This window comes from Bactrocera dorsalis, chromosome 3, assembly GCF_023373825.1.
Source record: "Bactrocera dorsalis isolate Fly_Bdor chromosome 3, ASM2337382v1, whole genome shotgun sequence".
NCBI classification, from domain to species: domain Eukaryota; kingdom Metazoa; phylum Arthropoda; class Insecta; order Diptera; family Tephritidae; genus Bactrocera; species Bactrocera dorsalis.
The window spans coordinates 43,606,338-43,621,507 of record NC_064305.1 but is presented as its reverse complement, the minus strand read 5'-3'; the positions used below and the strand labels follow the sequence as shown (position 1 = coordinate 43,621,507).

Below are 15,170 nucleotides of genomic sequence, written 5' to 3'. Positions count from 1 at the left end.
CAGAAGTCATGATTCTCCAATTGAAGAGAATGAAGAGTCAAATTTTCCATCACAGGAAATGAATGAATCAATGGATTCAAAGTCTGGTGAAAACTCAAATGAAAATTCCACTTGTCTCGAGAATACCGATCCCGTAGTTGAAACTGGTGATAATATACAAGAAAATGAAAATCAACAAGTCAGACGCAGTGAGAGAAATAAAGATAAACCAAAATTATCATATAGATTTTTAGAAAAATGTCTTATGAATACCCAATTATGTTTAAGTGATATTCCCAATACATACAGTCCACGAAATAAGTATAGTGTACAAGCTAAAAATCTGTTTTATTCGACTTCTAATTTCATATGATTATTTTTTATGTTATTTATTAATGGAATCAACATCGAGGATTATTTACACAATATTTAAAAACAAAAATTACTACTTATTAATAAAATAATTCAAAAATTTAATTCACTTGGTACGAAAAAAGTATAGCGTACAAACAAATATTTCATATTATATCAAACTTATTCGAAGTGTTAATAACTTATATGGTTACCGTTAGCCAAAATAACGCTGTTTATGCGCCTCGGCATGAATTCAATTAGAGAGCGAAGGGTGGAAATGGGTAGTTTCTTCAATTCGGCTTCAATGCACTTCCTTAGATCTCTAACAGTATCAAATTGTCGACCACCGGAATAAACTTGCTGCGAAAGTATTCCCCAGAGATTTTCCATGGGGTGAAAGTCGGGACTTATAGCGGGCCAGTCCATTAATGCTATATATCTGTCCATAAAGAAACGTTTTGTTGCAGCTGCATTGTGTATCGCGGCGTTATCTTGCTGAAAAATTCAGGGTTCCTCACAAAATCGTTCGAAAAAATCTATTAAGGCGTTGTCTAACAGTTCAATATAACTTATAGAATTTATTTTATACGTTACAAAACAAATTGGGGTTACACCATTATATCCGAAAGCCCCCATACCATAAGAGATTACCCCTTGAAATTTCTCGAATGCCTTGTTTATAGTGGTCGTCGAATATCTCTTCAATATTTGTCATTGCCGTCGTTGCCATCTAAATTAAATTTTTTTCATCACTAAAAACCACTTTTTTCCACTTGTCGTCCCACAATTAATGCTTTTGGGTATATTGCATCCTTGCAGTTTTGTGCCGAGGTAGCAACTTAGGCTTAGGCGCTCGTTTGGCATACTAGATGTTACTATTCTGTTTTAAAATCTACTGAACTCGACGGGTGAACACTTCAAGATTTAGTTGAAGCCTAATTTTTGCTGGAGAAATGTTTTTACTGACTGCCAAATGCTTTATTTGCCGTTTCAACCGTTCATCAACCTTTGGAGGACGTCCATTTCTTTTTGTTGTACTATAAATTTCGGGATTTTTTAAAACGGAACATATTGTTTTCTTGTTGCGATGGAATATTTCAGCTATATCCCTTATTGCAGCTCCACACTTCCGCATCGTTTGAATTTTAGAGCGCTCAACAAGCGATGACTGGGTTCCGCGAGGCATTTCTAAATTAGTTATTAAATTAAGCTCGTTAGGATGGATAAATATTTTTTTAATAATTTATTTAAAACAAACTCACTTTAAAAATCCTTAAAAATACAGAGTAAATGTAACGTCTTGTCGATACGGAATACTTTTCCTTTTTGTACGCTATAATTATTTCGCTCTGAATGTACAAGTGCGCAAATTAAACAGAAAGTAACGGTACTACAAAAGTACCTGTGCCACTAATAAGTTCTGATCAATAATGAACAAATAGGACGCAATTGCTTACATGCAATCATTTTCAAAAAAAAGCTTGTAAACTTCCCTAAATTCCTTTTTTTACTTTGTACACTATACTTATTTCGGTGACTGTATGAGGAAATTTAATTTCGCGATGACAGAACCTTGTGGGAGGAAGCCATTCAAGATGAACTAAATTCTCATTTTGTAAATAATACATGGTGCTTAGTGCAAAGGCCTATGGATAAAAACATAGTAGATTGCAAGTGGGTTTTTAGTTTAAAGCAAGACGAAAATGGTAATTTACTAAAATATAAGGCAAGACTGGTAGCAAGGGGCTTCACCCAAGAATATATGATGGATTATGATGAGACCTTTGCACCTGTCGCACGAATTTCTAGTTTCAGATTTCTTTTAGCATTTTCTAATCAATATAATTTACTGATCCATCATATGGATGTAAAAACAGCGTTTTTATATGGAATTTTAAAGGATGAAATTTATATGAAGGTTCCAAAAGGTTTAAACCAGTATGATGGAAATAAAGTATGTAAACTAAATAAAGCTATTTATGGCCTTAAGCAAGCTGCACGATGCTGGTTTGAGGTTTTTGAAAGTGCACTTAAAAATTTTGGTTTTCAGAATCTAGAAGTAGACCGATGTATATATATTTTAAATAAGGGAGATATAAGTAAAAATATATATATACTATTATATGTTGACGATGTGGTAATTGCCACCAGTAATTCCGAAAGTATGTCTAAATTTAAAACTTATCTTTCAAGTACGTTTCAAATGACTGACTTATGTAAAATACGACATTTCCTTGGAATAAAAATTGATCGAAAAGATGATCAAATTTGTCTCAGTCAATCTGCATATATTAAAAATGTTTTAAAGAAATTCAAAATGGAAGATTGTAATCCAGTTAGTACCCCTCTTCCAAGCAAACTAAATTATGAGGACTTGCAAGCTGAAGAAACATGTGAAGCACCATGTAGGAATTTAATTGGCTGTTTAATGTATATAATGTTGCGCACACGCCCGGACTTGAGTACATCAATAAGTATCTTAAGCCGGTATACTAATAATAATAACAAAGAATTATGTCAATGTCTTAAACGAGTTTTAAGATACTTAAAAGGAACTGTTGACTTAAAGTTATCGTTCAAAAGGAATCTTAAAGTGGATAATATTCTTATAGGGTATGTCGATTCTGATTGGGCTGGAAATGAGACTGATAGGAGAAGTACTACAGGATATATATTTAAAATGTTTGGAAATTGTTTAATTTCGTGGAGTACTATGAAACAAAAATCAGTAGTTGCTTCATCTACCGAAGCCGAATATATGGCCTTATTTGAAGGTGTTAGAGAAGCATTATGGCTAAAGTCATTAATAAATGAAATTAAGTTAAAATTAAATGGCTATTAAATGGATATTTTTGAAGACAACCAAGGTTGTATTAGTATAGCCAATAATCCTACTTGCCACAAGAGAACTAAGCACATAGATATTAAATATCATTTTACCAGGGAACAAATTGAAAACAAACTAATCTGCGTCAAGTATATTTCCACAGATTTCCAATTGGCAGATATTCTAACGAAGCCACTACCAACAGCTAGATTCACTGCACTGCGAGACCAACTGGGACTAACTGGACCTTCAGCCTGAACCTAATTCACCTTTAAAACCAAGTCAAACTGGATCTCTTGGCATATACATATATATATTTAACAATAATCAAACTAAAATAATTTCTAGTCTAACCATTGCTGTTTATATAAACGAATCTTGTTAATTTATGTTTTTTTTTATTGATCTGATTGGGTTTTACTGGGTTTCCCCAATTCTTTGCAGCAAATGCTGGATCAAAAAAAGAAAGAGTCCCCAGAGAAGAAAAATAATACAACCATTTGAATATGCACACACTCATCTGAAAATTATCTTTTGTTATTCCTTAATTTTGTATCAGTATAACTTTTGAGGTGGCGTGTTGAGCGTACCAAAAGTCACACTTGTACACATACACATTGTGTGTGTGTGGAAAGGGAATGAACAATGAAGATCACAGAGAGAGGCAAAGCTCTCTCTTCTCTTTGTTCTCTCCCTCTCTGCCCAAGAGCGTTTTTGCTTAATTTTTGTATGCACATGCGTGCCCTTTTTAGTTGCTTGCAGACAACGAGAGCGTGCGGTTGTGTTAAATAAATAAATAACTAAAACGACAATTAAAGTGTTTTTCATTTTACTATTTTGGCAAATAGGGCTGGTGTGTCCCTGGAGTTGATATAAAACATTAATTATATAAATTCCACAGTACTTGTATTTGATGAAACGTATATATGGTGATGTTACATGCTGGATGTACTATGTTGAGTGGCAAAAAAAGGGTTTGCCGTACGCAAACATTCTTCTTTGGATTGTAGATGGTGGTTACACCAGATCAAATGGATAAAATCATTTCTGCGAAAATTTCTGATCCAGAGACAGATCCAATTATAAACGAAGTGGTGAAATCCAATATAGTTCATGGATCTGCGAACACTACAATCCCACTTCGGCTTGTATGTCTAACAATAAATTCACGAAACACTATTCACGTGCTTTTCTTTCGGAAACACAAACTGGAAATGATGGATATCCACTGTATCGGCGTCCCTCACCAGACGACAATATCAGAAAATTCAGCATTCAATTTAGAGGAGTGAATATCGAAGTTGACAACACATGGATCGTACCATATTCGCCACTATTGTCTAATTCACATTCAAAACTCATGTCATGAGTATTGCAGTTTGGTGAAATCGATCATTGTTTGCAAGTACGTCACCAAAGATAGCCACATGGCGGTTTTTGGCCTTGAACGAAATGAGATCAGCAAGTATCAAATGGGTCGATAAATGAACTGCAATGAAGAGTTTTGTAAGATATTTGCTTTTGCAATTTATGAACCCAGAGAATGCAGTACAGCTAGCGCAAATACCGCCAACAATAAAAATGACATTGGCAATGGTTACGCAGAAAGCTAGGCCAAGCAGTAGATGGACATCAGGGCGAATTCTCAACTAATACATTAGGACTAATTTATGCAGTTCCACCGAAAAAAGACGATTCTACCTTTGGTTGCTATTGATTAATGTTCGCGGTTCAACTTCATTTGAGTCATTGCGTATTGTGAATGGTACGGTTAGGGTTGCTAGACGTACTATATTTATAGTATTGTACTATATTTTTCATTTGAATACTATATACTGTTCACAATAAATATAGTACGCTAAAATACTGTATTTATACTCTATGCAATTTTCTAAAAATTTGAATCCCTATTCATGCATAATTTTTTATTTTTTTCGCAACTGCGAAAATCGGCTGATACAGCTGTGCATAAAAGGTTGTTTGAATTTGCGAATATCTAACATATCGATAAATTGATAAAGCATTTTAGGCACTAGCTCAATCAGCGGTTTTTCGCAGGTAAATTTTAAAAATGTCTTCAAGTGATTGCAGCATATTATATGAAACACCTAAAAAACAGAGAAAAGTTAAAGTAAAAAGACTGTAAAAGTTTAAAAACGAATGGAAAAGTAAATTTCCATGGCTTGAAAAAGATGAAGATCAGTTTAAAGGAAAATGTTCTATCTATGCAATAACTTTTTCAATTGATAAAAGTGGCATAGGTCAAGTAAGATTCAAAATTGTTTAAGACGTGGTTTTTCGTTTAAAGTTATCATTATTTTAGATAAAACAGCATAGTGAATCTAACACGCACGCAAGTAAATTAAAAATTACGCAACAATCTTCAATTTTAAATAATTTTCTACGATTGGGTACTGCTGAATCAAACGAATCTAAACAAACAACGGCTGCTGAGTTAGCCTTAGTTTACCATACAGTAAGGCACAACCTTTCATATAACTGTGCATATTGCGGTGCCAAACTTAATAGATTACTTCATGCCGAATCTAAAAACGATAAAACCATTCAATTGGGTCGAACAAAACAAGCAGCAATTGTCGAAAATGTTCTGGGCCCATATGCATTGAAACAAGCTCTGACACAAATAAAAGATAAAAGTGAATTTTTTGCATTGCAAATAGACGTGTCAAACCGAAAAAATGTAAAACTATTCCCTCTTGTTATTCAGTACTTCGATATAAAAGCAAGAATCCATCAAAAGCTTTTAGACTTTTATGAAAATCCAGATGAATCAGCAGATGGAATGTTCACAGCAGTAAAAGATTCGTTAACGCGTAATAATCTATCGCTTGATAAAATAATTGCGCTTAGTGCCGACAATGTAAATGCTAATTTTGGAAAAAACCATTCGCTTTTCACAAACATTGAGAAAATAGTGCCACATTTAATAAAAGGCAATTGCCATGCACACATTGTTCACAACAATGTCAAATACGGAATGAACTTTTTAAATTGCGATGTCGAAAACATCATCCTTAAAATATATAGCCACTTCTCTGTTTCTGCCTCTAGAAGAGAGGAGCTTAAAAAATTCGTGGCAGAAGTGAATGGACAATGGCATGAGATTAAGCGTCACATAGGAACAAGATGGCTCTCTTTGTTGCCTGCAGTCGATCATATATTAATGAATTGGACTCCCATAACGAATTACTTTCGCAAACTGGATGATAAATGCCCAACACAAATTCGTCAACTTTTAAAGCTTGAAGAAGATATTTACAATACAAAGTGTATTTGAAAATGTTTGTATATGGAAGGAAATGCCACTGCCAGCAAGAAAAAAAAATTTTAAATCAGCCATAATTTTCAGCAGCTTTACAATTACACTTAATGGCACTTAAATTGATTAAGATATAAAACTGTAAAGCAACCAACATTTTTTTTAAATCCTTACAATAAAGTTTTAAATTTGGATGAAATTTTGCTGAGTTTTTCTTTTTTTGCCCAAAGTTTGAAGTTAAGATTTTTATGGGTTTTGTTGGATAAAGAGCGATATTTAAAAAATAATAATATGCTTTTAACAAACAAAAGAAAAATAGTCAAAATTTATCAATATGTCGCAAATCTATTTTATAGCCAATATAATATAATTTACGGCGAATGTAATGTTGGTAATATTTTTTAAGTTTTTTTTTTAAATATTGCTTTTGTTTTCAAAAAACTTAAAGTGGGATTGAACTATTTAATGTTTCATTATTGGTATTCAGTATTCACTTTGAACTGTATACGGTTAATTGCGGTTATACGAATACCATTTTTTTTGTTTAAAACTGACTGGATTTGAATTGCTTTGTTATGTTTTTATATCTTTTTTTAATAAAGAAATTTATAAATATGAGGTTTGGTATGCCGCCGCATCATTTGCGTCTCAAAGTTGGATTTGCCATTATTATGTTTCGCAATCTGCAATCAATAAACAAGACACAAAGATAGTTGCTAGAAGTACGTGACATAAATCTGGAAATGCTATATTTTTCACACGGCCAGCTATACAACTACGTGTTCCCAAGTTGGATATATACGCACCGGAGCAGAAACTAAAAAATGTTGTTTATCAAGCAAACTGAAATGAGACGATAATCCTTCCTTTAATTCTATTTGCATCTATATACCCAACAGATGATTTCAGTCGTGTACATTTCTTGGAAAAGAGCTGATTCGTATGTTACTTCTTGGTTTATAAAATGCTGGTGATGCGCGAATGTGTGATGTTGTCAGTGCTGCCAGAATTTTCCCGTAGAACGTGATGTTTTATCAATTACAAAAATTACTTTAACATCAAATTAAAAAACAATTTTTAAAGGTTATCATATTAATTATATTAATTAATTATATTGGAATATTTGTTTATTGTACTTATTTTAATAATATGTTCTTCTTCTTCTTTACTGGCGTAGACACCGCTTACGCGATTATAGCCGAGTTAACAACAGCAAGGCTGTCGTTTAGTTTTCATTGGTACTGTTTTTACGTGGTGGGTCCCAAACCCAGCGCCCAACCCTGCGGAGGGAAGGTTTCGCCTTCTCACTTTAGCTCGCCTTCAAACGGATGCTCTTAGGCTACCCAGAGGATACTTGATCAAAGATCGGAAGTCGTGAGCTGCTTGAGTCATATGTAAAAGAATCGTTTCTGGCGAATGGCGATCAGAGAACTTTCCTCACTAGCGTGAACTTCTACACATGACTCCATCCTCCTTATAATATGTTAATGAAATAAATTTAGAAGGGAACTAAGACCAAAAGGAGTTTAACAACATATTTGTTTTATACCATGCCGACCTATACTGTGGGATATTTTAACAATGTTAAAATTTGCAACTATATCAATATAAAATACATAAATAGTCAGGAACTACCTTATATGTGGCATTTCCGGGCTTGCTTTCTTCGCACAGGAATCTTGCTATTATAGTTTCACATTTGTTATTGAAGTTTGAATCAACAGCGCTAAGCTCGAGAGCATTTGGATACTGAGCCAACGCTTGAATATTACTTGCCATTGCTACCTTTGCTGCAGTTTCGACTTCTGTAATTACTGGTTCCCCATCAGTATAGCCAGTAGTTGGAATAATCTGAATATTATATAACTGACACGCATAAAGCCCATTAATATAGATTGAGGAGGCATTTGTTTGTTTATCAAAACGTTGACTAGATGAGTTCTTATTAATCCAACCCGTCAAACGGTATTCTTTTACACATAAATCAGCAAATTGGGAAGGGCTCCATGAAATATTTAATGCTTGTGTTTCTGATATAATGTTGACAGCTTGGACAGGTGTAGGTTCTGCAAATAATATATTTAGAATAAAAATATCTGTCATTAGTCCAAATGGAAAACCCAAAGTGTTCACGTAATGTACAATAGATATCTGTATACATACATATATACAAGTATATGTTTCACTCTTTTACTTTTCTAGTAAACCAAACAAATGTATGTATACGCCTTACATTGAATGTAACAACATGAAGAGTAGAGTGGTTATATGCAGTTAACATATTTCAAAAAACTAAGGAAGAAATATTTTTTTTTTATAAAAATGTATTTTATTTCCAGGCATATAAACATTTCGTTGCAAAATTTCTATTCGCGTGGCTGTATGTACTGAGTTGACATATTAGTTATATACGAGTATGCTTTGAAAGCTATCTGTTTCCGATTCCATCACGACCTTAGGCTTTCGATGCTTTCTCTTATTATAAAAAAACTCGTAGTTATAAAAATATCATACTTAGTACCGTGTATTGGCGGATACGCAAACGATAAAAATACCAGAAGCAAGCATGAGTATTATACATTTAGGTTTTTATTTAAAGGAAATCAATTATTCGTGGACCACAAATGGGAACCTATAAATCGGAAGCAGCACCCAACAACCCATTATATGCCTGCTTGCGGAGGATGCCGAAATAGTACTTAAAGTAGGCAAAGTAAAGATCGTCTATCTGAAGAGTAATATTGGACTCCAAATTAAAATTTAATAATATATAATGCTTTATGAAGAATGATGGACAATAGCGGATGCGTGCGTTCCAGCCGGCGAGTTTTAATAGCAATGAGTCCCGTAATATTGAATACAGCACTAATATGGATATAGGATCTAGAGAGAGAGAAGACGAATACCGAATAACGTCGACGTAAAAAAAGAGGCCAAACAAAAGCATTATAATGAGGACTCACAGACTAATTCCGGGCATCCACTCGTGTTGACATATTATATACGAGTATCTTTGCTCTTCAATACAATTTTTAATATGGGATACTATTCTAATTCATGGAAAAAGTCGCAGATTATCTTGATATACTTATTTCTAGACGTGGCTCAGGCGTTTGATAAGGTATGGCATTAGGAGCTTTTATATGTGATTCAAAATATTCTACCTTTAGAATTGTATAAAACATTGGAGTCTTATTTAAAAAATATACAATTTATGGTAAAAGTGGGAGATTTCATATCTGATGAACGACAGATAAGAGCTGGTGTACGACAGGGCAGTGTTTTAGGCCCAACTCTATACATCATATATATAACAGATCTGATATCATATTGACTTCAACTTTTGCTGATGACACAGTTTTAACACCTTGACGTATCAATTAACGCAACAAAAGTTGCTTCCAACTGTTCGCACGCAACTTGCACTAAACAAACCAGTTTTGATGCTTACGAACTGTCGCACACCATACCTATACACCCACTCATCAAAAAGGATGGACAACGGGAAACCAGATACAATTCGATCTATACAAGCCACGCATCAACTTTCGTTTTTTCTTCACTGCGCCGCGTCAACACATTTCGAAAAAATTCGCTCATCAACTTCCGTTTTCGACAACAATCCCGCGCGCTGCAGTTAGCATGGTGACCCTCACGATCCAGTAATTGGAACATTAACTTTTGAAAACGTTTGTTTTGAAACTTATCATTTAGCTTTAAATTAACATGACATGATAAACTTAAATGTTTTTATTAGTAAGGTCCATTGTTATTAAAAATTGAAGTGACACGGGTATTTTTATACTCTCGCAACAAAGTTGCTAACGAGAGTATTATAGTTTTGTTCACATAACGGTTGTTTGTAAGTCCTAAAACTAAAAGAGTCAGATATAGGGTTATATATACCAAAGTGATCAGGGTGACGAGTAGAGGTGAAATCCGGATGTCTGTCTGTCCGTCCGTCCGTCGGTCTGTGCAAGCTGTAACTTGAGTAAAAATTGAGATATCATGATGAAACTTGGTACACGTATTTCTTGGCTCCATAAGAAGGTCAAGTTCGAAGATGGGCAAAATCGGTCCACTGCCACGCCCACATAACTAAGCCATAAATGAAGATATTAAAGTGAAATTTGGCACAAAGGATCGCATTAGGGAGGAGCATATTTGGAAGTAATTTTTTTGGAAAAGTGGGCGTGGCCCCGCCCCCTACTAAGTTTTTTGTACATATCTCGGACACTACTATAGCTACGTCAACCAAACTCTATAGAGCCGTTTCCTTCAGGAATTTCCATATACTGTTCAAAAATGAAAGAAATCAGATAATAACCACGCCCACCTCCCATACAAAGGTTATGTTGAAAATCACTAAAAGTGCCTTAACCGACTAACAAAAAACGTCAGAAACACAAAATTTTACGGAAAAAATGGCAGAAGGAAGCTGCACCCAGGCTTTTTTAAAAATTAAAAATGGGCGTGGCGTCGCCCACTTATGGACCAAAAACCATAACTCCACCGATTTCAATGAAATTCGGTATATAATATTTTCTTAACACCCTGATGACATGTACGAAATATGGGCTAAATCGGTTCTCAACCACGCTTTCTTCCAATATAACGCTATTTTGAATTCCATCTGATGCCTTCTCTGTATAATATATACATTAGAAACCAATGATCATAGCGGAATAAAACTTTACTCAAATACGGTATGTGAGCTGAGGTATCCCTTGTGGAAAAATTGTTGTGATCGGACTATAACTTTTCAAGGTCCCTGATATCGAACACGAAGAACTCAGTGCCCAACCTAACCTAACCTAATTTTTCACCGAAAATATCGGTAAATCTCTCAAAATTTAATTCTAATTAATTTTACAGCAAAATAAAAAAATATGTAAATGACGGATAATGAAATCTCGATTATCACTTTATCGTGCGAGAGTATAAAATGTTCGGTGACACCCGAACTTAGCCCTTCCTTACTTGTTATTATATTGTATGTGTTAGATAATCATCTAAACGATTTTAACTTTTACTTTCGAAGATTTCATAATGTGCAAAACTGAGTGCATTGCTCATATTTTAAGTTTTTGACCGTAAGTCAATTTTTTTATTTTAGTTTAACTTTTTTACAAATGTCATTTTTTTAAGTAAAGGGTGATTTTTTAAGAGCTTGATAACTTTTTAAAAAAAAAAACGCATAAAATTTGCAAAATCTCATCGGTTCTTTATTTGAAACGTTAGATTGGTTCATGACATTTACTTTTTGAAGATAATTTCATTTAAATGTTGACCGCGGCTGCGTCTTAGGTGGTCCATTCGGAAAGTCCAATTTTGGGCAACTTTTTCGAGCATTTCGGCCGGAATAGCCCGAATTTCTTCGGAAATGTTGTCTTCCAAAGCTGGAATAGTTGCTGGCTTATTTCTGTAGACTTTAGACTTGACGTAGCCCCACAAAAAATAGTCTAAAGGCGTTAAATCGCATGATCTTGGTGGCCAACTTACGGGTCCATTTCTTGAGATGAATTGTTGTCCGAAGTTTTCCCTCAAAATGGCCATAGAATCGCGAGCTGTGTGGCATGTAGCGCCATCTTGTTGAAACCACATGTCAACCAACTTCAGTTCTTCCATTTTTGGCAACAAAAAGTTTGTTAGCATCGAACGATAGCGATCGCCATTCACCGTAACGTTGCGTCCAACAGCATCTTTGAAAAAATACGGTCCAATGATTCCACCAGCGTACAAACCACACCAAACAGTGCATTTTTCGGGATGCATGGGCAGTTCTTGAACGGCTTCTGGTTGCTCTTCACCCCAAATGCGGCAATTTTGCTTATTTACGTAGCCATTCAACCAGAAATGAGCCCCATCGCTGAACAAAACACGCGCGCGAAACACATTTCGAACCGAACACTGATTTTGGTAATAAAATTCAATGATTTGCAAGCGTTGCTCGTTAGTAAGTCTATTCATGATGAAATGTCAAAGCATACTGAGCATCTTTCTCTTTGACACCATGTCTGAAATCCCACGTGATCTGTCAAATACTAATGCATGAAAATCCTAACCTCAAAAAAATCACCCGTTACATAATAAATAATTAATGCTGAAAATTTGGTTGAATTTGATTTCATATTGAGGAAGTTACAGATATTGAAACATATAATTTTCAAACGTGCACTCACTTTTGCTTGCCACTGTACATACACATATGCACATAATAAACAAAAAAGAAATGAACAGAAGGTGCAGTTCAGTGAACAAACAAAAAACAAAAGTGCATTTAAAAGACTAAGCTATCAAGCAGTTAAAAAAACAAAAAAACGCGTTGATGGGTCAAAAATAAGAAATATTTAAACATAAGACACAAAACAAAAAACAAAAAATCAAGTGTGGTGACTCGACATATACAATAGGGTGGGTCGATTGCCGACTTTTTTTCGATTCGGGATTTCTAATAGTGCGGAAAAGTTGCCTTAGTACTTTCCTTCCAATGAAACTTTTTGTTTTGAGATCGGATTGCATCTTCAACCCCAACTCCGGCGTTGAAATTTTGGAAATTCGCCTTAAATCGTGAAATTGTCTACCTAGCGCCTGAAAACGCATCTCATGGCAAAATGTATAAAACAAAAGTTATTTGTCACGTCATTTGCTACCGAAATAGTATATGTGAAATTGGCCGTAGGACGAACCGTTCCCCAAATACGAGCGAAAAGGCGGCGCGCCACAGCGCAAGGTGAAAATTGTTGCAGTTCTCAGCTAACCTGTATTGGTCACCCAGAACCCACCGCGTGGAGGTGGCTGCTCTTCGGGTTCTTCCCAAGCCCAACCCAACCATCCAACCATATGTCAGGCTTATTTTAGTCTGAATCTGTGTCAAATTTATTGATAAAATCAGATTTTGTACTAAACTTTGGCACTTGTTGCCTAGATTTCAGTATAGAGCGTATAAAACGATCACGAGATTGGGGGCCAATAACTTTAGAAGATGCCTCTGTCACCAGTTTGACGGCTCTCTCGACTGCCACGGTGTGAGAGGGGAAATCACTAAATTTCCATACCTCTGCAGTGTCTCCCGACAGCCCTTTTATGAGTTCTTGGTTAGAAACTGAACAAAGAACTGGTGGAACAGTCAAGGTAATAGTCTTCCAGTTAATCATATCGTAATAATTATTAGCTTTGAAATTCAGCTTTGGCACTTTATTACATCTAACCCTTCCATTTACAGTGTCAAACTCTGCTTCTCTGGCTGCCAGACGACGGTCAAGGGCCAACTTTCTGACTTCTATCCGTTCGTCAGTCATCATACTAAGGAGAATGTTTTCTGGAGGAGCAAAGAAAGCATTCTGTAGAATGGATGAATCGACAACCTTGCGCAGTTTAGCAGGTAAGTATCTCGACCTTTAAATTGCAGCATGGAAATGGCGCGAGCCATCTTTGATTGAACTGTTGAATCTTATTGAGAACCACAAAGGTGAGTAAACTGTAAGTATGTACTTGACCAAAATCTTTATTTCCTTTGTTGGTTTGTCAGTAGAAATGTATAATCTCAGAATTCTATTTGCACAGGTGAGCCAGCGAGATTTGCACATGTTACCTGGATGCATCGACGCTAAATCTGAGGAACATTGACCGGAAATAACAGCTTCTGATATTTTATAGAGATAAGCTTGGTCTGTGCTAAGTTGGGTCGGATTAATAACCTCAGAAAGTAATTGGCAGGATGGAAAACTTTCAAATTTGACAACAGGCAACTTCTCACAATCAGGGCAACTTCTCAAAATTCATCATCAGCATCGTTTTTGGAAGAATCCATGTGCGACGCACCTACATTGTTGTCGTCTGTATGAGAGTCTGGCTGATCTGAATAGTCACGTGTTCTAGCTGATACTTTTCTGGTAAGTGTTGATGTTGAATGACGTTTTGAAAGCTTTTCTTTAGCGATGTCAAATAATTTTCCGGCAGAAGAGACAAAGTCGTCTCTTTTAGAGCTCAAACCTATTAAGTACCTTATAAACATTTGTTTAAGAGTCAGAAATTTCTTATGGTATGTGGTGAGCATTTGTACAACTCTGGTGTGTGAAACTATCAGAATAAATGACTTTTTGAAAGTATTTTCAACCTTTTTTGCAACTATTTCTTTAACTTCTTTACTCCTAGGTTCATAGTTGTCGCCTCGGAGTCGCCCTATACGAAATCTTTCAAACTAATAACACAAAAGAACATCCTGGTAAGTAGGTAACTGGGACTCGGATATATGCCAAACACAGGACATTTCTGTCTAAATTTAAATTTAGATACCGACATTTTGAGTTCTGTGTTCTGTCGAGAGAATATAAGTGATAGCACTCGGCGAAGTCACCGACAATAGTGAAGGAACTCGATGAAAAAATATTTATGTGGAGACCAGTCCGAACGTGTCGTATGGGGCAGGGAAATGAATGTAAGTGATAGAACTCGGCGAAGTCACCGACAAGAGTGAAGGAACTCGATGAAAAAATATTTGTGTGGAGACCAGTCCGAACGTGTCGTATGGGGCAGGGAAATGAATGTAAGTGATAGAACTCGGCGAAATCACCGACAAGAGTGAAGGAACTCGATGAAAAAATATTTGTGTGGAGACCTATCCGAACGTGTTTTTGGCGTAGGTGAATGAATGTGAGTGATAGCACTGGGCGAAATCAACGTCAAGAAGTATGGCCGCAAGCCGATTTTCCCTTGCGCCGTGGCGCG

General features: G+C 35.5%; 3 protein-coding genes across 20 annotated transcripts in view; 2 read left to right on the top strand and 1 right to left on the bottom strand.

Annotated features, from left to right (window-relative positions):
• LOC105232674 (phosphatidylinositol phosphatase PTPRQ) overlaps positions 1-15,170 on the bottom strand; it is an 862,901-nt gene that overhangs the window by 443,767 nt on the left and 403,964 nt on the right. For all 18 annotated transcript variants that reach the window (XM_049451209.1, XM_049451203.1, XM_049451205.1 and 15 more), the window contains one exon: positions 8,076-8,506. In XM_049451209.1, the coding sequence (XP_049307166.1) occupies positions 8,076-8,506 (431 nt within the window). The remainder of the gene's footprint in view (positions 1-8,075; positions 8,507-15,170) is intronic.
• Positions 1-15,170, top strand: part of LOC125777147 (uncharacterized) — a 495,194-nt gene that overhangs the window by 140,009 nt on the left and 340,015 nt on the right. The window lies entirely within an intron of this gene.
• The window catches only part of LOC125777143 (uncharacterized), a 537,355-nt gene that overhangs the window by 345,369 nt on the left and 176,816 nt on the right, over positions 1-15,170 (top strand). The window lies entirely within an intron of this gene.